Source organism: Ceratotherium simum, chromosome 2 (genome assembly GCF_057802395.1).
Source record: "Ceratotherium simum simum isolate JZ-2026a chromosome 2, ASM5780239v1, whole genome shotgun sequence".
In the NCBI taxonomy this organism is placed as follows: Eukaryota; Metazoa; Chordata; class Mammalia; order Perissodactyla; family Rhinocerotidae; genus Ceratotherium; species Ceratotherium simum.
In genome coordinates, this window is record NC_141901.1 from 14,997,685 (window position 1) to 15,023,038 (window position 25,354).

The window sequence follows — 25,354 nt, forward strand, 5'->3', positions numbered from 1 at the left end:
TTGTTGGGGGCTGTCCTGTGCATTATAGGATCTTTAGCAGCATCCCTGGCCTCTACCCACTAGATGCCATAGCACCCTACCCCCAGTTTTGATGACCAAAAGTGTCTTCTGACATTTTCAAGTGTCCCATGGGGGCAAAATCAGTCCTGGTTGAGAACCGCTGATCAATATGGTACCATGAGGACACAGAGGAGAAGGTAAGTAATTCTACCTGAGTGGAGTCAGAGGAGCCCCAGTTTGGGCCATATTAAGAAAAGGGTGGGGCCGGCCCCGTGGCTTAGCGGTTAAGTGCGCACGCTCCGCTACTGGCGGCCCGGGTTCGGATCCCTGGCGCGCACCGACGCACCGCCTCTCTGGCCATGCTGAGGCCGTGTCCCACATACAGCAACTAGAAGGATGTGCAACTATGACATACAACTATCTACTGGGGCTTTGAGGAAAAAAGAAAAAGCAGGAGGATTGGCAATAGATGTTAGCTCAGAGCCGGTCTTCCTCAGCAAAAAGAGGAGGATTAGCATGGATGTTAGCTCAGGGCTGATCTTCCTCACAAAAAAAAAAAAAAAGAAAGAAAAGGGTGGGTAATCCTCAGGTGGGCTTTAAGAACGGGTCTTCCATAAGAGGGAGCATTTCAAAAGATAGCACTTCAGTGGCTTGACAAATTAGCAAAAGAAGAGACCAGAGAGGTAGGCAGCCCAAGAAATGAAAAGCCCTTTATACCGTATAAGAGATGTAAAAATTTGGATTTTATCTTATAGGCAAAAGAAGCCATTGAAGCATTTTAAGCAGGGAATAATATGGTCAGATTTGCAATTTAGAAAAGTGCCTCTGTGGACAAGGTGGAAGGTTAATTGAAATGGAAAGAGGATGGAGGCAGAGAGACCAACGAGGAGACTGTGGCAATAATCTAGGTGAGAGGGGGGAGATGAGTTGTGTTTAGAGGAAAAGGTGGTGACTCTCAGTACTCTCGTCAAAGTGACTGGGTGAATGGGGCTGACATCCAACTGAGGGAGTACAAGAGAAGAAACAGATTTTGTTTAAAGGTGGGTGAGCACAATAAGTTCAGTGTCAGACATATTGAGGTAGCAGTGTCTATAGGATATCTGTCTGGAAATGCACAGTAGACAGTTGACTGTTTAGATTTGAAGCTCAGGACAGATGGTGCTTCTGTGACCAAGATCTTGATCTTTCATCAGCTGCCACTTGTGGCCTCAGCTTCCTCTGCTGGGTCCTCAAGAGACACGGGCACAGACTCTCCAACCAACGTGCTTGTTGCTGCCTTGAGCTTTGGATTACCCCCTAACTGCTCCCCACCGTGGCCAGTTGGGTTAGATGCTTTGTAGGCCCTGTAGGCTCTCTTGGCTCTTTCCTTTAGGACTTAAAAAGCAGATCAGGAATAAAGTCAGGTGGCCTGACCCTTGTCCCCGTTTCCTTAGGACTGCACTCTGGTTTTGACATTATAATCAAGGGCAGAGCTGGCCTAAGCCAGCCACTCCATACTTCTTTTACTCCTAGCCCCATCTTAGTGCCCACTCAGCCTTTCGGGGATATGGCTGTTCCTTGATTTTTAGGTAATCTTCCTTCTCAAATCAGGAGGTATCCCCTGATTGCCACATGGGAGGGAAGACAGGGAACCACTGAAAGAGAACACAGCACATGGAAAAGTGATCACGGGCAGTTATACTTCACTTTAGAATCTCTCTGTTCCCATCACTAAAGATACATTTCCTACTTCTGGTGGCACATGTGACCCTGGGGACTATTTTTTATGTTACCTGGTTCAGTATTGTGTTATGGAGGCGAAGGGGGGGAGAGGGAGATCCGTGAGCAGTGCTTCCAATCTTTTCCCATTATGGCGAACACAGAAAATGATACTATTTGAATGGCATACTGGGGCAAACTTGAAGGGATTTGAGGGTATCTGTATAGGGCTTGGTGAAAAAATGGTATTTTTGATATACAATCATGGTAAGAAAAATAAAATACAAAGTATTAGGGATTCAATATCAGTAAATTAAATTTGTATACAAATAAAATATTTCACAATTTAAGATAGAAACTTGAGCTTGCTTCCACAAATACAAATTTTTTGTTTGAAATGGTTACCTGAAATTCCTAATCAAGACGTGTTTTTTTTTTTGGCAAGGAAGATTAGCCTTGAGCTAACATCTGTTGCCAATCCTCCTCTTTTTGCTGAGGAAGATTGGCCCTGGGCTAACATCTGTGCCCATCTTCCTCTACTTTATGTGTGGGATGCCACCACAGCATGGCTTGATAAGCGGTGCATAAGTACGTGCCTGGGATCCAAACCTGCAGACCCGGGGCTGCTGAAGGGGAATGAACTTAACGACTACGCCATGCGCCAGCCCCCGGAAATCAAGACTTTTTAATAAGCTCTTTATATTTTTGTTAGGGATGAGAAACGTGTTCACACAATTTAAAAAGTTTTATTTGTGTATTTATGTATTCATTTTCCAGCTTTCTTGAGGTATATTGACAAATAAAAATTGTATATATTTAAGGTGTACAATGTGATGATTTCGTATACGTATACATTGTGAAATGATTAAGTTTTTAAAACCACTTACAAATTTACAACGGTGTGAACTTAAAAGGATCCAAGGAATCCATCAAGTGTAATTTTGATATTTCTTGTGATGATGTAAATGGATTTCAAATCTAATCAAACTTTTTCATAACGAGTATTTCAAAATAATGAAACTTCAGGGAGCCCGGCACACGCACTAGTAAGAGCAGTCGCAGCGTGGCTGGAGTGGAAGCTGCCGTAAGGGCGGGAACACGCGCGCAGCAGGAACCCCGCCCGGCTACCCGGGGCCTCGCTTTGTGCTGCGCAGCCTCCTTGCGCACCAGACCAAAACTTCACTCGCGCGTCCGAGTGGGGCGGAAGGAGATCCTTGGCGGAGCCCAGCGTCTTGCAACGGATCAGTGAGTGTTGAATGACTCTTATCTTGCTACCTGGAGGCCTGTGGGCATGCCCGCTGACCCCACTTGGTTGCCTTCTGGAAAGTCAGGGTGGAGGCTACTTTGGGCTGCAGGGCTCCCAGCACCTCCCCTCCCTTCAATCCGCAAGCTGCCTGGTGGGCTTAGAAAATGAGTATTAGACTGCCCACCTGTAATCTATTCATGGCACAAGCGGTGAGAAGCTGCTCTAGAGCGGTGATTCTCACTTTAGCAGGCACCTGGAGGGCTTGTTAAACCAGATTGCTGGACTCCACTCCCCTCCCCCGCCAGTTTTGATTCAGCAGGTCTGGGTGGGCCTGAGAATTTGCATTTCTAACAAGTCCAGGTTATGCTGCTGGTCTGGAGTCACGCTGAGAACCACTGTCACAGAGGTTAAACAAAAGTGTTTTCTAAATACTCCATTTAAAGCAGCCCCTTCTCACTCCCTTACCCTGGTTTATTTTTCTTAAGAGCACTTACCATTACTTGACATTATATATTATATATTTGCCTGCTTTTTGTTTGTCCTTGGTAAGGTCCAGGAGAACAGGAGCTTTGTTTTGCACACTCTTGTAGTCCCATCTTCTAGAACAGTGCCTGGCACTTAGTAGGAACTAAAAAGTATTTGTTGCTTGAGTGAACATGCCTTTTGGAAGGCATTTACCAAAGCTGAAACTGTGCGAGTGAAAAAGGTCACTTAGGAAGAGAGGGGAAGAGGAAAGGAGAAGGGCCAAGGACAGACCCTGGGGTGCACGGACATTTAATGGAATAACAGAAATAGAAAGTAGAGCAGAAAGCTAGGAGCCAAGCCCATGCGTTAGCGTCATGGAAACCCACAGAGGAGAGATTTTCAAAAAGGGAGTAGACACCAAGAGTAAACAGCAGAGGTCATCTAAGATGAAAAGACTGAAAAGTCCTTAAGATTTGTCCACTAGAGCATTTCTCATTAATGATTTTGCTAAAAATAACTTAAGCTGTCCAGAGTAGCAAGCAGATTGCTTTAGATTGAGTAGTGAATGGTGGATGAAAAAGTGGGAAAAAATGAGTGTGGATTGTTTATTCAAGGATTTAGCCATGGAGGAATGGCTAGAGGGAGATGTAGGTCAAAAGAAAGTGTTTTTCTCTCTCTCTCCTTCTGTACGTTGTGTGTGTATAAGATAAAAAGTATTAGAGCATACTTTTATGTTATAGGAAAGGAGTCTGTAAAGAGTTGTTGAATATACAGGACTGTGTAATAATAACCAAAGGTAAAAGTGATGGTCCTAGAGGAGTTGAGGGGATAGACTCAAGAATGGGATGGATGGGTAGGATGGATGGCCCCTCACCCCCTGAGGCCATTGGGAAAGATTGAGAGGGGCTAGTTTTGAGGCCTGGGCTGCAAGTTTAGGGGGTTCATGTATGAAAGCCTCCATTTTCTCTGGAGTTTGAGCAAAGTCATTTTCTAGTGGCAAGGCAGGAGTGAGTAAGAAGTGTAAGAGGGATGGCAAAGGCTTGGAATAATTACTGTGGGAAATAGAATTGAACAGTGGTGTCAGATGGCCCCAAATTGGGCATAATGTTAAAAAAGCTTTGGCAAGCAGGAATGCTGTATTGGTTCTATCACCAGCTTCTAACTCACCCACTCCCTCACTGTGTTTTTCAAAAGATTCTCTCAGTCTTGTCATGAGGCATATATTAAAGCTTCAGAAGCTTAAAAACACACACACAAAAACTCTTTACTGGCTGTTTTCTGAGGCAGGAATGCTGGTAGGAGCAGCTGCACTTGAAATACACTCCCAGATGCAAGCAGGGATGGGAGGAGACCAGGTGGAGACAGTTAATTACCAGGAGAAAAGTGGGCTCTGGTCATTATAATAGGCAGCACGGTGGAAAACATATTGGTTTGACTCACAGAGCTTTCTAGTTGTGGTTAATTAATTGTAGGATCCCAAGGAATGAACTCCAAAAATGACCCACTAAGTCCTTTTTGATTTGTGTAACAACAAAAGCAAACAAACCCATAAAACACAATACTAGGTCTGGGGGACAGAGGCCTCTCATGAGCAAGAGAGACATGATTTGTCACCCTATTCCCAGAACTAAAGCAGATCGCAGGCCCGGGGCCTCTTGAGTGTAGCCTAAATGTTCTTAAGGAAGGATGCTGCCGAAACACTGTACCAAAGTACTGAAAACTTTCATCCTAGCCTTTCCCCTGAGGCCTTGTGATCCTCTATGGATAACTGCTCTGGAGAAAAGGAAGTACCTAAACTTTGCCATGACTATCACTTACTAATTACAAACCAACACTAATTTTTGGGACCCAAAATATCACTGTTTACCATCAACATTCTGAGCTTAAAGGGGTTAGGTGATAAATGAGTTAATTCTGGCCCAAGTTCACCTTTAGGCAGGGCTAGGGGGACTGTGAATTCATCCTATGGTTATGTACCCTACCTGCCAAGTGAGTAGGTGGAACAAGTGATCTTAGCAACTGACAGAATTCCTACATTGGTGCATTCACTCACTGAGTAAGGGCTATTCTGGTAGGAAGTGCCAAGTGGAGTCCCAAAATTGTACATCAGAAGCATGACACACACCTGGAGAATTGCAGAGGTGCGTGTCACCATCAAAGGAGTGAAAGATGCGGGTGTGATGGTTTTCACTGCATTCCCGTTCGCTTCCCAGGTTAGCCACCACAAAAGACTGACAGGTCTTGGAGAATGACAGTGCATTATTGTAAACCCACCAAGTGATGATTCCAATTGTAGCTACACTCCCAAATGGGGTCTCCTTGTTGAAGCAACTCAGACAGTCCCTGACACTCAGTTTGCAGTTATTGATCTGGGATTTAGCTTCAGAATATCTTTTTAAAAATCTCTCTTTTTTCACATTATGCAGCAATAACTTTCTAGATGCAATCATTAGGTTTATATTTTTATATTAGTTTCTTCACTTTAAAATGGGGGATAATTGTAACTTTCTCAGAGTAATTGGGAAGAAAATTAGATAATCTATGTAAAGAGTATGTAGTTAAGTGCTCAATATGTGTTACCTGTTATCTCAGATAATGGGGAATGAGAATCTGAAATAATGTGTTTTTTCAATTCATTCATTGTTCATTTTGCAGGAGTCATTCTCAAATTATTTAGTGAGATGATAAACTTTCTGAATCCTTGCATGACTGAAAATGTTTTTTCTTTTCCCCCACTTGAATGCTGATTTGGCTGGGTAAAGGATTCCGGTTTCAGCTTTGAAGTTATTGTCCCACTGAGAAATCAAATGGCAATCTAATTTCCATTGCTTTATAGGTAACATATTTCTATATAAAAACTCTTGATTCCCTTTCTCCTAGGCTTTGTCTAGGATGGGATCTTTTTTCATTAGTTATTCTAAGGACTTAGTGGGCCCTTTTAATCAGAAAATCTGGGACATTTTCTTCTTTTTTAACCCCTTAACTCTCACCACCATTCTTTCTGCTGTTTCTATATCATCTGTCATTCAGATGTTGGAATGTCTGGATCCATTCTTCACATCTCATCATTTTCCTTTTTGTTAATTTGCTATTTAGCCCTGTCCATTCTGCTATAAACCAGCGCATAAGTCTCTTCTATTTTTTTTCTTTCAGGGATTCCTCAATATTCCTGGCTCATTGATGGAACATTTTGTTCCCCAGAGCGTTTTTTGGATTTAATATGTCATGGGAGATAAGACAGATGTGTGTGCTCAGGTTTCCTTCTTGATTCAGATTCCTTATCTTTTGGTTTGTCTGTTCCTTTAGATTGTACATTTTAAGGTGAAAGTCTTTATATTATGCCTTTCTATTCTATACCTCAAACTACTGTTTTCTGGTTTTCAAAGACCTTATAAATCTGCTTCATTCCATCTATCCAATAAATACATCCCCAGGTTATTTTCCCCAATACAGCCTCTTCTTTAGTTTCCCACCTCTGGTATCTCCAGTGGTGCCTGGAATGTTCTCCATTCATTCAAGAAGCTCCCCTCGCCCCTCCCATTCCTCTCTTCAGGGAGCTTAAGCTGCATCTAGCTCTGTAGTGATTCTCCACCAAGCGTCAGAATTGCCTGTAATTTCCTCCAAAGAGACCTACTGAATCAAGATCTCTGCTGATCAGACCTAGGCGTCTTTTCTCCCCCTTAAATAAGCTCCACAGGTGATTCTGAGGCACACCCGGGTTAAGATCCTCGCGGCCTCCTCCTCCCGTCGTAAGGCGGGACGGCCCCCTGCCCGGAGGTGGTTGGAAGGGTTCTCCCGCCGCAGCCCCACCTCGCGCCTTCCAGTCACGTCGGAGGAGGAGGTAGGCTCCGGCGACCCCAGAAGGCAGCCTACGCTGCCTGGGAGTCCAGCCAAGCGGCCCCGCAACCCCAGACGAGACCCCCGAGCGGCCAGTCCTGCCCAACCGTCACACGGGCCGCGCGCCCCCGGGGCTGGCGTGCGGCGCCCGGGCGCACCCCGCCGGCCCTCGGGCACCGGTGCGCAGGCGCGCGGGCCGCCTCCGCAGCTGCTCTGCGTTGGCCGCGCGTCTCGGGAGCGCGTTGGGCTCTCCCGCCGGCAACCGCAGCGCCGGCGCGGGGGCGAGACGGGGGAGGGGCGGCCGGGCAGGGCCGCAGAGGGGTTCTCCGCCTGCCTCTTTCACCCCAGGTCGTGGACAGTCCCCGGGTAGGTGGAAGGATAGCTCCCCACTCCGCCAGGGGCAGTGAGAAACGTTGGCGGCAGAGCGGGGAAGGGGACCCCCTCCCCGGGTAGAATGGAGACGGGGCGGGGGAAGAGGAGGTGGTTGACTTCGTAAGAGGACGCGGCGAGCCTGCCAGTCGGTGTGGGCTGGAGAAACTACGCCGGCGCGAACGTGCTTACATGGAGCCCCCTCCTGGCCCTGGGGAGGGCGGTACTGCGTTTGCCCGGTTCCCAGTCCTGGTTCCCAGAGAGTCGACGAGAGATTCTTTCTCTCACGAAGTTTGCAGTGTGGACTAAGACCCCAAGCAAACCCCAGTTAACCCTTCAGCAAAAACCAGCCAGGAACTTGGACTTCTACACGTTAGCTAGTGGCAGTGATTTCTTGAGACCCACGTTGGTTAATCAAGACAGGTTGAGCTTTACAGTTTGAATTGTGGGGGGAGCTGCGCAAGTTTTAGAGGACACTCGCAATACTGATTCTGCCTTAACCACTTAAAACTCGCATCTCGGTTTTATATTCCGCTATTGGTCGTTTTAAACTTTTTTTTTTGGTTGGGGGAGGGCGTTTGTCTGCTTTTCCTCATGAGCAGTGTTTCTTAAATCCTGTAGGGTACAATGTCTGAACAAGAGCGTATACAGGAATGCCTGAGGAAAGAAATAAGGTCGCTTCTCATTTCCACCAAAGATGGTTTGACCCCACAGCAGTTGGAAGAGGAGTACCTTTCCATGGTTGGCAACCATTTACCACTCCGAATCCTTGGGTACCGATCCACTATGGAGCTGGTGTTGGACATGCCTGATGTTGTCAGTGTCTGCCCCTGTGGGGATGGTACCATAATATTGAAAGGTAGGTTTAAGATTTGAAGGTCTATAAACTTTGTAATAATAAGTCTCTTAGTAAAGAATTGTTCTGGCACTCATCCTGCATCCCAGGCAGGGACTTTTAATTTTTTGATGGGAAAGGGGATCATAGGCACCTTTGAGGTTGTGGGCAGAGTTAGAGCTTTAGCAAAATCAAGAAATCTTTCCCCAGAAAAATGTGCATTCATAAAAACTAAAAACTACATTTTGCATATGATTTCAGATTATTGCACCTTAAATTGGGAGAAACATAACAATGGGACTTTTTAGTTGTGAAATCATATCTTAAATTTCACTAAGTACAAAAAATTATCGTAGGGAAGTTTATTATTCATCTTGAGTTTCCGATCTTTCAGGAGTCAATTAGCAGTAGTGATAATATATTGATCTTGACCTTTCTCTCTTCATCCTCTGGTAGAGGAGCTAACAAGCCATTGTCTAAAATGCAAGAAAGGGAAGAAGCAAGGTTTCATGTTTATCATGCTAGCTAGGATACACAGTTCCTTGGAGAGTTAAAAATTGTATAGCCACCGATACAAAGGATAAAGAAGGGAGTGAGTTTTCACCTAAATAAGATTTCTTTTTTCACACCTCCTTAGCCATTCCAGATGAATCCACCAAAAGAATAGCAAGTTTAGTTGCCAAACAGAGGAGCAGCCATAAAGTTCGAAACTCCATGCAGAAGGGAAGGGCCAGTGCTTGCTCTGGGCCAAGCTCTCGTCCGCGAGTACCTTACCGAGGAAGGGTGCCCCCTATTCTTCCAGCTGTTGTGAAGAGTGAGTTGAAAGACCTCTTGGCGTTTTCTCCTGTTCTCCTCTCTGATTTTGAAAAGGCATTTACCAAGCGATTTGGACGATCATTCCAGTATGTGCAGTATGGATTCCTTTCTATGTTTGAAGTGCTGAATGCCGCTTCGGATGTTATTTCTGTAGAGCAGACCAGAGCAGGTTCTTTGTTGGTGCTAAAGAAGAGTGTATCAGAGGAAAAGCAGAGAGGATGGCCAGCAGGTAAGCAAGTTAGCATTCGTAACTACTGTGGAACAGCAAATTCTGAAGCAGTCGTGGCACATATAGAAGTATGTAAGCTCCAAGAGTTTGTTGAAGTTGAATCCTGGCTCTACCCACTTGCTAGCTGAGTGATCTCAGGCAAGTTACTTAAAATGTCTAAGCCTTAGTTTCCTCATCTTTACAATAGGAGTAATAATACTTGCCTCTTGGAGTTGTGCTGAGGATTAAATGAGATGAGGTCTGTAAAGTGCCTGGCATTTAGTAAGCTTATAATAACTGGTAGGTATTATTACAAAAACAAGATCAGTTCTCTCTAGAGCACTGAAAATGAGCATTAGTTATATGTGTTCATGTAAACAAGATATAACATGGAAAATGAAAAGTTTTAAAAATAGTAGTTAGAGGGGCCGGCCTGGTGGCGCAAGCGGTTAAGTGTGTGCACTCTGCTGAGGTGGCCTGGGGTTTGCCGGTTCGGATCCCAGGCGCGCACCGACGCACGGCTTGGCAAGCCATGCTGTGGCGGCGTCCCATATAAAGTGGAGGAAGATGGGCATGGAAGATGAGGGCCAGTCTTCCTCAGCAAAAAAAGAGGAGGATTGGCAGATGTTAGCACAGGGCTGATCATCCTCACACAAAAAAAGAAAAAATTAGCATTTGCTGTCTGATCTTGCCTGTCACTGATTTTTGGTATCGTAGCAGGCACTGCAGTAATTTGTATATTGTAATGATAACCACCTTATTTGTATAGCATTTTACCTTGGATTCTCATGGTGGTACCATAGACAAGTTAGGGTGAGTAACCTCATCTTATAGATAAGGAAACCAATGCTCAGGAAAGTTAAATGACTTTTCCAGAGTCACATGGCTGGAGTCAATAGGTAGTCTGTAGTCTACTGCCTTTCTGTAGTTGTATTCAGGTGACCTTAAGTGGAGTTTTAGGTAGCCCCAGCCTTTTCAGTAATACACTTAGGATCTCTTGGTTTTCTTTTACAGATGTCTAATCACTTCCATTATAAGTAAATTTTGTTGGCTTATAATGAAAATGTAAGCTTAATTTCTTTAATTTTTAGTTGTAAGTTGAGGGCAGTTAGCTCACAGTAGCCTCTGTATATAACCACCAGAAAATAAACTAGAAATTCTAGTGACAATGTTTTTCTCCTTTTATTCACAAAAGGTAAAATTTTTACCCAGCCTTTTAGAATGAAACAACAAGGGTCATACCCCACAAGCTCCCCAGCAGCAAAGACACGCTTTTCACAACCCACTTCAAACATGGAACCACCAAAGCAAATACTGAACATGGACAAGACTTCTAAGTCAAATGTAGTGGAGACTTCAAGGCTGAATCACACTGAAAAGTTAAACCAGGTGAGATATCCGAGTTTGGGGATATAAATACACCGAAAATGTGTTTAAATTCAGTGGTTATTACTTAGATTTGATGGAAAAGCTGACCTTTAAAAATTCAAGTCATTCACTTATTTCAGATTTAAGCATTTTCTATGGTTCTGTGGGTTAGTAAGAAGTGCGAGGTGGCAGTGAGAAAAGAGTACAATTTTATCAACTCCATGGTTTCTACTGTTTTCTTTAGATGACTCCCAAATCTGTATTTCTAGTTCCAGCTTCTCACCAAAGTTACAGAAGCATATTTGCAATTTACCTCATGAGTATCTTCACCTGAATGGCTGGCCCTGAGCACTATAGTACTGGTATTTTTCTGGGACTGCAGTGCTAAAGGACCTTGAATAAAAACTGCTGGCATATAACCAACAAAGTCTTGGTTAAGTTAGCCAGATAACCAACAAAGTCTTGGTTAAGTTAGCAAGATAACAACTTAAGCAGAGCTCAGAATAAGCACATGGAAATTAAATTCAAGACATAAAAGTGCCTTATTTCTATAACTTAAAAAAATTAGCTTTAGTAACATAATTTACATATAGTAAAATTTACCCGTTTTAAATGTACAGTTTGAGTTTTGACGAACGTTTCTAGTCATGTAATCACCACAAAATCAAGAAAGGGAACATTTCCATCATCCACCAAAAGTTCCTTCATGCCACTTTTTAGTCGATCTCTTGCCCCAACGGCAGGTATAGGCAATCACTGCTTTCTATAACTATAATTTTGACTTTCCAGGAGTTTCATATAAATGGAGTTAACATCTAGCCTTTTGTGTCCAGCTTCTTTAACTTAGCATGATGCTTTTGAGATACATCCAGTATGTATCAGTAATTTGTTCCTTTTTCAGGTTGAGTATCATTCCACTGTATTGATAAACCTCAATTTGTTATCCATTTCCCATTAGGTGATATATGGCTTCTTTCCCGTTTGGGTATTATGAATAAAGCCACTATGAACAAAGTATGCACACTTTGTATGAACATAGATGTCGTTTCTCTTGGGTAAAACCTAGCAGTAGGATTGCTGGGTCATACAGTAAGTGCATGTTTAACTTTATAAGAAAATGCCAAACTGTTTTCTAAAGTGGCTTATGATTTTACTTTCTCATGAGCTATGTATGCGAGTTGCAGTTGCATCTGTGTGAACATTTGGTATTGTCCATTTTTAAAATATTAGCCATTTGAATGGGTGTGTAGTGGTATCTCATTACGGTTTTAATCAAAGTTTCTCTAATGATGAATGATGTTTGGCATCTTTTCATATGCATATTTTCCATTTGTATATCTTTGAAGTGTCTATTCACATCTTGCTCATTCTTAAAAATTGAAATGTCTTTGTATTGAGTTAGAAGAATTATTTATGTATTCTGGATACAAGTCCTTTGTACAAGAGACATGTTTTGGAAGTATTTTCTCCTGGTGTATACTTGTCTCTTCATTTCCTTAATTCTGTCTTTTGTGAAGCAGGAGTCTTTAATTTTGATGAAATCTAATTTATATTTTTCTTTTGATTCTTGTCTACCTAAATAGGTCTTTGCTTAAGCCAAAGTCACAAAAATTATCTCCTGTGTTTTCTTCTAGAAGTTTTATGATTTCACCTCTCAGGTCTATTATCCATTTCAAGTTAATTTTTGTATAAGGTACCAGATATAGATCACAGTTTTCTGCATATGGATAGCCAATTATTCCAACACTATTTTTTGAAAAACACTTTTTTCCTCACTGAACTATCTTATTACTTTGGAACCTCCGTTAAAGCTCTTGACCTCATGTATGTGTAGGTCTGTTTCAGGACTCTATTCTGGTCCATTGATCTACGTGTCTGTCCATTTGCCAATACCACACTATCTTGATTCCTGTAGCTTGATAATATCTTGAAATTATATAGTTAGGTCCAGCAACTTTGTTTTTTTTCACATTGCTTTGGTTCTTTGCATTTCCATATAAACTTAATTTGATATAAATCAGCTTGTCAGTTTCTACTAAAAATAAATGTGGCTGTTGTTGATTTCATTCACGTGTGGAAGATAAACACATGGACAAAGAAAACAAATTAGTAGTTACCAGAGGGAAAGGGGGTTGTGGGTTGGGCAGAAGGGTAAAGGGGTACATGTATATGGTGACAGATAAAAATTAGACTGGTGGTGGTGAGCACAATGCAGTCTATACGGAAACTGATAAATAATAATGTACACCTGAAATTTCACAATGTTATAAACCATTATGACCTCAATAAAAAAACAAAACAAACGATAAACATGGCTATTGTGACTTTGATTAGAATTGCATTGGATCTATGGATAAGTTTGGAGAAGATTGACATCTTAACAGTATTGAATCAGCTGATTAGTGACCATAGTATATCTCTCCATTTATTTAAGTCTTTAAATTCTCTCAGCACTGTTTTTGAGGAACCTCCATACTGTTTTCCATGTGGCTGCACCAATTTACATTCCCACCAACAGTGCACCAGGGTTCTGTTTTCTCTACACCCTTGCCAACACTTGTGATTTCTTATCTTTTTGATAAAAGTCATTCTAACAGGTGTGACGTGATATCTCATTGTGGCTTTGATTTGCATTTCCCTAATGATTAGTGATTTTGAGCACCTTTTCACATACCTGTTGACCGTCTGTATATCTTCTTTGGAAAAATGTCTATTCAGATTCTCTGCCTCTCTTTTAATCAGATTTTTTTTTTTGCTATTGAATTGTATGAGTTCTTTATATATTTTGGATATTAACTCCTTATCAAATATATGATTTACAAATATTTTCTCCCATTTGGTAGGTTGCCTTTTCATTTTGTTGTTGGTTTCCTTTGCTATGCTCAAGCTTTTTAGTTTAATGTAGTCTCACTTGTTTTTTTTTGCTTTTGTTGCCTTTACTTTGGTGACAAATCCAAAAAATTATTGCCAAGACGGATATCAAGGAGCTTACCATATATATTTCCTTCCAGTAGTTTTATGGTTTCAGGTCTTATGTTCAAGTCTTTAGTCCATTTTGAGTTAATTTTTGTATATGGTGTAGTAGAGTTATAGCCTTTTTATAATAAATCGGTAATCTAGTAAGTAAAATGTTTCTCTGTGTTCTGTGAGCTGCTCTAGCAAATTAATTGAACCCAAGGAGGAGATCGTGGGAACCTCTGATACAGGCACTTGGTCAGAAGCACAGGTAATAGCCTGGGCTTGTGATTGGCATCTGAAGTGGGGGATGGGGGGCACATGCAGTCTTGTAGGACTTGGCCCTTAACCTGTGGAATCTGACCCTGTCTCCAGGTAGATAGTGTCAGAAATGAGCTGAATTGTAGGACACCCAGCTGGTGTTGGAGAATTGCTTAGATGTGGGGGAAAACCCACGTATGCCTTGTAATTGGAGTCAGAATCTTATAGGGTTTTTAAAAAAAGTCTGTTTATATCATAAATTACATTGATTTTTTTTTTAATGTTAAGCCAACCTTATATTGCTGGATGAATCCCACTTGTTCATCATGTATTGTCCTTTTTATATATTGCTGGACTTAATTTGCTGATATCTTAAGGATTTTTATGTTCATAAGGTTTATTGTTCTGTAGTTCTTTTCTTGTAATGTTTTGTCTGGTTTTGGAATCATGGTAATACAGGCCTCTTGAAATGAGTTGGGAAGTTTTTCTTTATTCTGAAAGAGTTTGTATTAGTTTTTCTTAAATATTTCAAAGAATTCATCAGTGAAGCAAACTGGGCTGGGGGTTCTGGGCTGGGGGTTTTCTTTTGGAAAGATTTTCAACTATAGACGCAGTTTCTTTAATAGATAAAGAGCTATTCAGATTATCCATTTCTACTTGAGTGAGCTTTGGTACTTTATGTTTTTCAAGAAGTTGTCCATTTCATCTAAGTTATCCAATTTGTTGAAGTAAAGTTGTTTATAATATTCACTCAGTATCTTTTTAAGGTCTGTAGGATCTGTGGTGAAGCTCCTCTCATTCCTAATACTGATAATTTGTGTCGTTTCTCTCTTTTTCATGATCAGTCTGACTAAAGATTTATCCATTTATTTTTCAAAGAACCAGCTTTTGGTTTTATTGATTTTTCTGTTTTCTATTTCACTTGTTTCTGTGGTTATCTTTACTATTTCCTTCTTTTTATTTACTTTGGCTTAGTTTTCTCTTCTTGCTCTTAAGGTAGAAGTTTGATTGTTGATTTTGGTCCTTCTTTTCCAGTATAAACATTTAAGGCTATGAATTTACTCTAAATATTGCTTTAGCTGCATCTCACAAATTTTGATATGTTATATTTTCATTTTCATTCAGTTCAAAATATTTTCTCATTTCCCTTGTGATTTCTTCTCTCTTATGGATTATTTGGAAGTGTGTTGTTTAATTTTCAAATATTTGGGGATTTTTCATAAATGTTGTTGAGTTCTAATTTAATTTCATTGTGTTCAGAGAACAGTCATTTAATTTCTTGTAAATTTGTTGACACTTGTTATATGGCCCATAATATGTTTGTCTTGGTGAATATTTCAGATCCACTTCAAAAGAATGTGCATCTTGCTATATTTGATTAGAGTGTCCTATAAGTGTCAGTTAGTAAAGTTAGTTAGGGTGTAATTCAGGAATTCTATATTTTTACTGATGTTTTCCTACTTTTGCAATGAATTACTGAGGGAGCAGTATTGAAACCTTCAAATATAATTGTGGATTTGTCTATTTTACCTTTTATCTTTAGATATTTTTGAATCTCTGTTAGGTGCATACACATTTAGGATTGATATGTGTTCCTGATGAATTGCCCTTTTTATCATTATGAAATATCTCTCTTCATTGCTCATCATATTCATTGTTCTGTAGTCTACTTGGATATTGCCATAGTCATACCAGCTTTCTTTAGATGTAATGTTAACATTGTGTATCTTTTTACATCCTTTTATTTTTAACCTACTTGTTTTACTTATAAAATGGGTTTCATGTAGGCAGCATATAGTTGTGTCTTGCTTTTTATATCTAATCTGACAATCTCTGTCATTTATTGGGAGTATTTATACCATTTAAATTTAATGTGATTACTGATATGGTTGGATTTAAATCTATCTTGCACTTTGTTTTGTTTTTTTCCCCCATTTTTCCTTCTTTCTTTTGAATTAATTTTTTTAAACAAATTTTTTTAGAGAAATTTTAGGTTAACAGCAAAATTGAGCAGAGAGTTCTGTTATGCTCCCTGCCCCCACATTCACACAGCCTCTCTACTATGAGTGTCCTGCACCAGACTGGTATCTTTGTTATAATTAATGAACCTCCACTGACATGTCATAATCACCCAAAGTCTGTAGTTTACATTAGAGTTCACTCTTGGTATTTTAAATTCTGTGGGTTTTGACAAATTTGTAATGACGTGTATCCAGCATTGTCGTATCATACAGAATAGTTTCACTGCCCCCAAAATCATCTGTGCTTCGTCTGCTTATCTTTTCTTCCTGCCTAGCCCCTAGCAACTGCTGATCTTTTTGCTATCTCCATACTTCTGCCTTTTCCAGAATACCATGCAGTCAGAATCATACAATATATAGCCTTATCACATTGCCTTTTTTTACTTAATTATTAAATACACATTTAAGGTTCTCCCATGTCTTCTCATGGCTTGATAACTTATTTCTTTTTAACACTTAATAATATTCCATTGTCTGGATGTACCAGTTTATTTACCCATTCACCTACTGAAGGACATCTTGGTTGCTTCCAAGTTTTAGCAATTATGAATAAACTGCTGTAAAAATATATGCAGTTTGTTGTGTGGACAATTTACTCCTTTGGGTAAATACCAAGGAGCATGATGGCTGGATGATAAGAGTAAGTTTAGTTTTACAATAAACTGTCAAACTCCCTTCCAAAGTGTCTGTACCATTTTGCATTCCCACCAGCAATGAATGAGAGTTCCTGTCACTCCACATCCTCACTGGCATTTAGTGTTGTTAGTGTTTTGGATTTTGGCTATTGTAATAGGTGTGTAGTAGTATCTCACTGTTGTTTTAATTTACAATTCCCTAATGACATATGATGTGGAACATCTTTTCAAATGCTTACTTGCCACCTGTGTATTTTCTTGGTGAAATGTCTGTTCAGGTCTTTTGGCCATTTTTTAATTGGGTTCTCGGTTTTCTTATTGTAGAGTTTTAAGAGTTCTTTGTGTATTTTCAGTGACAGCCCTTTATCACATATGTCGTTTGCAAATATTCTTTCACAGTCTGTGGCTTGTCTTCTCATTCTCTTGACATTGTCTTTCACAGAGCAGAAGTTTTAAATTTTAATGAAGTCCAGCTTATCAATTATTTCTATCATGGATTTTGCCTTTGGTGTTTTATCTAATAAGTCATTGCCATACCCAAGGTCATCTAGGTGTTCTCCTGTGTGATCTTCTTGGATATTTTTATAGTCTGTATTTTATGTTTAAGTCTGTGATCCATTTTGAGTTAATTTTTGTGAAGGATCTAAGGTCTGTGTCTAAATTCAGTTTTTTGCATGTGGATGTCTAGTTGTTCCAGCACCATCGTTGAAAAGACTATCTTTGCTCTATTGTATTGCCTTTGCTCCTTTGACAAAGATCAGTTGACTATACAGTCATGTGCCATTTATCAGCGTTTCAGTCAGTGACGGGCTGCATGTACAATGGTGGTCCCATAAAACTATAATGGAGCTGAAAAATTCCTATCGCCTAGAGCATGTGGAAGAAGACACTCAAGAGGTTTGTCCGTGACTTCTAAGGATTTGCCAAGGATGAGGATGTTTCAAAAATCAGCAAGGCTGTGGTTGAGATGGCAAACAGCTTTAATCTGGGTGTGGATAAGATTGACATTGAGGAGCTCCTAGATGTGGTTCCTGGGGAATTGACTAATTAGGAGTTGGAACTGGGATAGGAGTACATAGCTGAAGAAGAGGCAAGAGAAAAGAAAACTGCAGGAGAAGAAAAAGAAGAACCTCCAGGAAAATTCACAGTGAAATGTTTAGCAGAAGCTTTTGCAGATCTCAGCAAGCTCCTTAAAAAATCTAAAAACATGAACCCTAGCAACAAAAGGTTTTTATTAATAGAGATGAATGTTCATGGTGTATTGTCTGTTTGCAAGCAAATCTATGATTAAAAAAAAAAAAGAAATCAAGTAAACCACCGTGGACATATTTTTGAAAAGAGTGACACACACCTCCTCATGAAGAGCCTCAGGCAGGTCCTTCAGGAGGTATTCCAGAAGAAGGCTTTGTTGTCATAGGAGATGACAGCTTCATGTGTGTTATTGCCACTGAAGACCTTCCAGTGGGACAAGATGTGGAGGTGGAAGACAGTGATATTGATGATCCAGACCCTGTGTAGACCTAGACTAATGTGTGTGTTTGTGTCTTAGTTTTTAACACAACAGTTTAAAAAGTAAAAAAAAAATTTTTTTAAATAGAAAAAAGCTTATATAATAAGGATATGAAGAAAGGAAATATTTTTGTACAGCTGTACAGTTTGTTTTTTTTCAAAATTTTTTTTATTGTGGAATTTTTGTTGTACATTATTGTTTATCAGTCACCATATAAATGCGTCCTTCCACCCCTTGTGCCTACCACCCACCCTCGTAGCCCCTGGTAACCACCAAACAGTTCTATCTGTCTGTGTGTTGGTTTATCTTCCACATATGAGTGAAATCATGCACTGTTTGTCTTTCTCTTTCTGGCTTATTTCACTTAACATAATACCCTCCAGGTCCATCCATATTGTTGCAAATGGGACGATTTTGTGGTTTTTTTAATGGCTGAGTAGTATTCCATGGTATATATATACCACATCATCTTTGTCCAGTCATCAATAGAGGGACTCTTGGGCTATAGTGAATAATGCTGCGATGAACATAGGGGTGCATAAGCCTCTTTAGATTGTTGATTTCAGGTTCATTGGGTAGATACCCAGTAGTGGGATAGCTGGATGAAAAGGTATTTCGATTTTTAATTTTTTGAGGAATCTCCATACTGTTTTCCATAGAGGCTGCACCAGTTTGCATTCCCACCAGCAGTGGATTAGGGTTCCCATTTCTCCACAGCCTCTCCAGCATTTGTTGCTTTTTGTCTTGGTGATTATAGCCATTCTAATGGGTGTAAGGTGATATCTTCGTGTGGTTTTGATTTGCATTTCCCTGATGATTAGTGATGTTCAGCATCTTTTCATGTGCCTATTGGCCATCTGTATATCTTCTTTGGAGAAGTGTCTGTTCATTTCCTCTGCCCATTTTTTGATTTGTTATTCAGTTGTATGAGTTCTTTATATATTATGGAGATTAATCCCTTGTCAGATATACGGTTTGCAAATATTTTTTCCCAGCTGGTGGGTTCCCTATTAATTTTGATCCTGGTTTCATTTGCCTTGTAGAAGCTCTTTAATATGATGAAGTCCCACTTGTTTATTTTTTCTTTTGTTTCCCTTGTCTGAGTAGACATGAAATTCAAAAAGATCCCTTTATGGCTGATGACAAGTAGTGTACTACCTATATTTTCCTCCAGGAGTTTTATAGTTTCAGGTCTCACCTTCAGGTCTTTGATCCATTTTGAGTTAATTTTTGTGTTTGGCGAAAGAAGACGGTCTACTTTCATTCTTTTGCAAGTGGCTGTCCAGTTTTCCCAGCACCATTTAATGAAGAGACTTTCCTTTCTCCACTGTATATCCTTAGCTCCTTTGTCAAAAATTAGCTGCCCATACATATGAGGTTTTATTTCTGGACTTTCAATTCTGTTCCATTGATCTGTGTATCTGTTTTTGTACCAGTACCATGCTGTTTTAATTACTATCACTTTGTAGTATGTTTTGAACTCAGGGATTTTGATGCCTCCAGCCTTGTTCTTCTTTTTCAGGATTGCTTTAGCTATACGGGGTCTTTTGTTGCCCCATATGAATGTTAGTATTCTTTGTTCTATTTCTGTGAAGAATGTCATTGGGATTCTGATTGGGATTGCATTGAATCTATAGATTGCTTTAGGTAGTATGGACATTTTAACAATGTTTATTCTTCCAATCCAAGTACATACAATATTTTTCCATTTCTTTATGTCATCATTGATTTCACTCAATAATGTCTTATAATTGTCATTGTATAGGTCTTTCACTTCCTTGGTTAAATTTACTCCTAGATATTTTATTCGTTTTGTTGCAATTCTAAATGGGATTGTCTCCTTGAGTTTTTTTCTGTTAGTTCGTTATTGCTATATAGAAATGCAACTGATTTCTGTGAGTTGATTTATTTATTTATTTTTAATTTTTTTTATTTTTTACTTTTTTGTGAGGAAGATCAGCCCTGAGCTAACATCCATGCTAATTGTCCTCTTTTTTTGTGGAGGAAGACCAGCTCTGAGCTAACATCTATTGCCAATCCTCCTCCTTTTTTTTTGCCCTAAAGCCCCAGTAGATAGTTGTATGTCATAGTTGCACATCCTTCTAGTTGCTGTATGTGGGACGCGGCCTCATCATGGCTGGAGAAGCGGTGCGTCGGTGCGCGCCCGGGATCCGAACCCGGGCTGCCAGCAGTGGAGCGCACGCACTTAACCGCTAAGCCACGGGGCCGGCCCTGTAAGTTGATTTTGTACCCTGCCACTTGGCTGTAGTTGTTGATTATTTCTAATAGTTTTCTGATGGATTCTTTAGAGTTTTCTATATATAAGATCATGTCATCTGCAAACAGTGAGGGTTTCACTTTTTTGTTGCCTATTTGGATTCCTTTTGTTCCTTTTTCTTGCCTAATTGCTCTGGCCAGAACCTCCAGTACTGTGTTGAAGAAGAGTGGCGAGAGTGGGCACCCTTGTCTTGTCCCTGTTTTCAGAGGGATGGCTTTCAGATTTTCCCCATTGAGTATGATTTTGGCTGTGGGTTTGTCATATATGGCCTTTATTATGTTAAGGTACTTGCCTTCTATACCCATTTTGTTGAGAGTTTTTATCATAAATCGATGTTGGATCTTGTCAGAAGCCTTCTCTGCATCTATTGAGATAATCATATGGTTTTTATTCCTCATTTTGTTAATGTGGTGTATCACATTGATTGATTTGCAGATGTTGAACCATCCCTGTGTCCCTGGTATAAATCCCACTTGATCATGGTGTATGATCTTTGTAATGTATTGCTGTATTGGGTTTGCCAGTATTTTGTTGAGGATTTTTGCATCTATGTTCATCAGGGATATTGGTTCCTTCTTAGAATTGTCTTTGCCTGGCTTTGGTATCAGGGTGATGTTGGCCTCATAGAATGTGTTGGCAAGCGTTCCATCTTCCTCTGTTTTTTGGAATAGTTTGAGAAGGATAGGTATTAAGTATTCTTTGAACGTTTGGTAAAATTCTCCAGAGAAGCCATCTGGTCCTGGACTTCTATTTTTTGGGAGGTTTTTGATTACTGTTTCAATCTCTTGTGATTGGTCTATTCAGGTTCTCTATCTCTTCTTGATTCAGTTTTGGGAGGTCGTATGAGTCTAGGAATTTATCCATTTCCTCTAGGTTGCCTAATTTGTTGGCATATAGTTTTTCATAGTATTCTCTTATAATCTTTCGTATTTCTGTGGTGTCTGTTGTAATTTCTCCTTTTTCATTTCTAATTTTATTTATTAGAGCCTTCTCTCTTTTTTTCTTGGTGAATTTGGCTAAGGGTTTGTCAATTTTGTTTATCTTAAAGAATCAGCTCTTTGTTTCATTGATCTTTTCTACTGTTTTTTTAATTTCAATTTCATTTATTTCTGCTCTGATTTTTATTATTTCCCTCCTTCTGCTGACTTTAGGCTTTGTTTGTTCTGCTTTTTCTAATTCTGTTAGACATAGTTTGAGGTTGCTTATTTGGGCTTTTTCTTGTTAGGTAAGGTGGGCCTGTATTGCTATGAGTTTCCCTCTCAGGACCGCTTTTGCTGCATCCCATATGAGTTAGTATGGTGTATTTTCATTTTCATTTGTCTCCAGATATGCTTTGATTTCTCCTTTAATTTCATCAATGATCCATTGGTTGTTTAGTAGCATGTTGTTGAGTCTCCACAGCTTTGTCACTTTCCCAGTTTTTTCCTTGTAGTTGATTTGTAACTTCATGGCATTATGGTTTGCAAAGATGCTTGTTATGATTTCAATCTTCTTAAATTTATATAAGCATGCCTTGTTTCCCAACATAGGGTCTGTTCTTGAGAAGGTTCCATGTGCGCTTGAGAAGAATGTGTAATCTGCTGTGTTTGGATGGAGTGCTCTGTATATGTCTATTAAGTTCATCTCATCTAGTTTTTTGTTTAGGTGCATTATTTCCTTATTTATTTTCTGTCTGATGATCTGTCCATTGATGAGAATGGGGTGTTAAGATCCCCTACTATTATTGTGTTGTTGTTAATATCTCCTTTTAGGCTTGTTAGTAGTTGCTTTATGTACCTTGGTGCTCCTGTATTGGGTGCATATATATTTAAAAGTGATATGTCTTCTTGGTGGAGTGTCCCTTTTATCGTTATATATTGCCCCTCTTTGTCTCTCATTACCGGTTTTATCTTGAAGTCAACTTTGTCTGATATAAGTATGGCAACACCTGCTTTCTTTTGTTTGCCATAAGCTTGGAGTATTGTCTTCCATCCTTTCACTCTGAGCCTGTGTTTATCTTTAGAGCTGAGATGTGTTTCCTGGAGGCAGCTTATTGTTGGGTCTTGTTTTTTAATCCATCTCACCACTCTGTGTCTTTTGATTGGAGAGTTCAGTCCATTTATGTTTAGGGTAATTGTTGATATATGGGGGCTTGTTGTTGTTATTTTATTGCTCTTTTTTCGGTTCTTTTGCATTTCTTTTCTTTCTCATCCTGTGTGTTTTGGACTACCAATTTAGTTTGGTAGTTCTATATGGGAGTTCTCTTAGTTTTCTCTTTCTTTATCATGTGTGATTCTTTTCTGATTATTTGGTTAGTGGTTACCATAAGGTTTGTATAAAAAATCTTGTGGATGTGATAGTCCATTTTTTGATGGCCTCTTATTCCCTTAGAGTAAGTCAGTTTGATCGCTTTCCTGTTCCCCTTCTAAGTTATCGTTGTCACATCTTATTCCTTCTTGTGTTGTGAGTTTGTGTTTAACATGATGAGGTTATATTTATGCTTGGTGCTTACTTTCCCTTGATCTTTGGTTTAATAGTTAAGTGTTTGCTAATCTATTTTGATAGAGGACTGTGATTTTTCTGGTTTTGTTGCCCTATTTTCCTCCTTGTTCAAAACTTTAAATCCCCTTTCTCTTTTTTCCCTCAGGGATGAAGGCCTTCTTGAGCACTTCTTGTAGTGGGGGTCTTGTGGCAGTGAACTCCCTTAGCTTCTGTTTATCTGGGATAGTTATTATTTCTCTATCATATCTGAAGGATATTTTTGCTGAATAGAGTATTCTTGGCTGAAAGTTTTTGTCCCTCAGAATTTCGAATATATCATTCCACTCTCTCCTAGCCTGTAAAGTTTCTGTCGAGAAATCGACTGAGAGCCTGATAGGAAATCCTTTGTATGTTGTTTTTTTTTTTTTTTTGTCTAGCTGCCCTTAATACTTTTTCTTTGTCGGTGACTTTTGCCAGCTTTACTACTATATGCCTTGGAGAGGGTCTTTTCGTGTTGATATATTTAGGAGATCTGTTTATTTCATTCACTGGTATTTCCAGCTCCTTCCCCAGGTTTGGGAATTTCTCAGGTATTATTTATTTGAACAAGTTCTCTGCTCCTTTTTCCCTCTCTTCTCCCCCTGGAATACCTATAATCCTTATGTTGGATTTCCTAGTTGAGTCAGATATTTCTCAGAGAGTTTCTTCATTTCTTTTTAGTCTTAGTTCTCTTTCCTCCTCCATCTGGAGCATTTCTGCATTGCTGACCTCAATATTGCTAATTCTTTCCTCTGTATTGTCAGCTCTGATGCTTAAGGCTTCCAGATTTGTCTTTATCTCCTTTATTGTGTTTTTCATCTCTAAGATTTCTGATTGGTGTTTTTTAATAGTTTCAATCTCTTTTGTGAAGAAACTCCTGATTTCACTGAATTGTCTCTCTGTGTTTTCTTTTATTAAGCTTTTTTATGATGGCTATTTTGAATTTTCTGTCATTAAGGTTATACATTTCTGTGCTTTCCAGGTTGACTTCTGGGTGCTTGTCATTTTCCTTTTGGTCTGGAGATTTAATATATTTTTGCATGGTGCCTGTCGGTGTTGGCTTTCTTTTCCTCACGGTGATAATATGTGGTTGCAGTTTCCTCTTGCTGCCACTGGGTGGGGGTCAAGGGCTGTGTATTCTGGCCTACCTCAATCTGCAGGCACTCTCGTCAGCCCTTGGCTGATCTGAGGTGTGGCTGAGTGGAGGCTGCCTGGGAAGGAAGTGTGGGAACAACTGGAGCTGGAGCGTGGGAACAGCTGGGACTGGAGCGCAGCTAGGCCGAAGCAGCTGGGGCTTAGGTGCAGGTGGGTTGAAGCAGCTGCAGCTGAAGTGCCACTGGGCCAAAGAAGCGGGAGCTTGAGCGCTGCTGGGCCTAAGAACCTGGAACTGGAGTGCTGCTGGGCCAAAGAAGCTGGAACTGGAGTGTGCTGGGCCAAAGAAGGAGGAGCTGGAGTGCCTCTGGGCCAAAGAAGCTGGAACTGGAGTGTGCTTGGTCAAAGAAGCTGGAACTGGAGTGTGCTTGGTCAAAGAAGCTGGAACTGGAGTGTGCTGGGCCAAAGAAGGAGGAGCTGGAGTGCCTCTGGGCCAAAGGCACTGGAACTGGAGTGCAGTGGGCCAAAGTTGCTGGTTCCAAGTCAGCTGGAGCCTGAGCACAGGCCAAGTGGAAGCTGCTGGAGCGAGGAGGGCAGGGGCGGTCCAGCCGAAGGAGCTGGGGCCATGGCACGGTGGAGCCGGGGAAGCTGGGGCCAAGGCTTCATCTAGCTGGAGCCGAGGCTTTGTCTAGCTGGAGCAGCTGGGGCTGTGGCGTGGTGGGGCCTGAACTGCCACTGCCTCTGGTGCGGGGGTGCAGGCTCGCCCCACTGCTGGTCAGACCTGGGCACCTGGGGGCTGCTGCCTGTGGGGGTGGGGCACAGTCACACTGCCCCTGCTGGTGGGGCCCGGGCGCCTGGGGGCCACTGCCTCTGGGGATGGGGCTGAGCTGAAGCACCACTGTGCTGAAGCGCCAGTCAGGAGGGCTAGGTGGGGGAGGAGTGCTTACTTTCGCCTCCCCGATCTCAGAGGTTTCTCGCCTGGCTGTTGCTCTCTGCTCTCCTGAGGGGCTAGCTTGTTGAAACTACCCTCATAACAGTTCTGCTCTCTCCGTAGGGGGATCCCCTCAGGCTTTGAGGGGTCTTGGAGAGCACTGTTTTTCACATGGCAAGCCGCCCCTCCACCCCTCTGAGAGCCGTGTGGTCTCAGTTTCTGGGTCGAAGTCCTTGGGGAAGGAAGGGAGCTCCTGTTACCTCCTTCCACTTACTCTGGGGGTTCCTGCACCTCAGTCCTTGGGTGTACGGCTACCTGGGTGCCTCATAT

The 25,354-nt window shown here is 40.9% G+C and overlaps 1 protein-coding gene across 7 annotated transcripts in view; it reads left to right on the forward strand.

Moving 5' to 3' along the window:
- The first annotated feature begins 2,796 nt into the window (after positions 1-2,796).
- TDRD5 (tudor domain containing 5) overlaps positions 2,797-25,354 on the forward strand; it is a 107,030-nt gene continuing 84,472 nt past the window's right edge. For 2 of the 7 annotated variants that reach the window (XM_087438514.1, XM_087438517.1), the window contains exons 1-4: positions 7,193-7,250; positions 8,237-8,474; positions 9,088-9,495; positions 10,670-10,863. In XM_087438514.1, the coding sequence (XP_087294640.1) occupies positions 8,243-8,474; positions 9,088-9,495; positions 10,670-10,863 (834 nt within the window). In that variant the 5' untranslated portion in view covers positions 7,193-7,250; positions 8,237-8,242. Of the gene's footprint in view, positions 2,944-6,814; positions 7,107-7,128; positions 7,251-7,443; positions 7,613-8,236; positions 8,475-9,087; positions 9,496-10,669; positions 10,864-25,354 lie in introns of those variants that run through there. The other 5 variants (XM_087438531.1, XM_014783383.2, XM_087438534.1 and 2 more) reach the window with 5 other exon arrangements.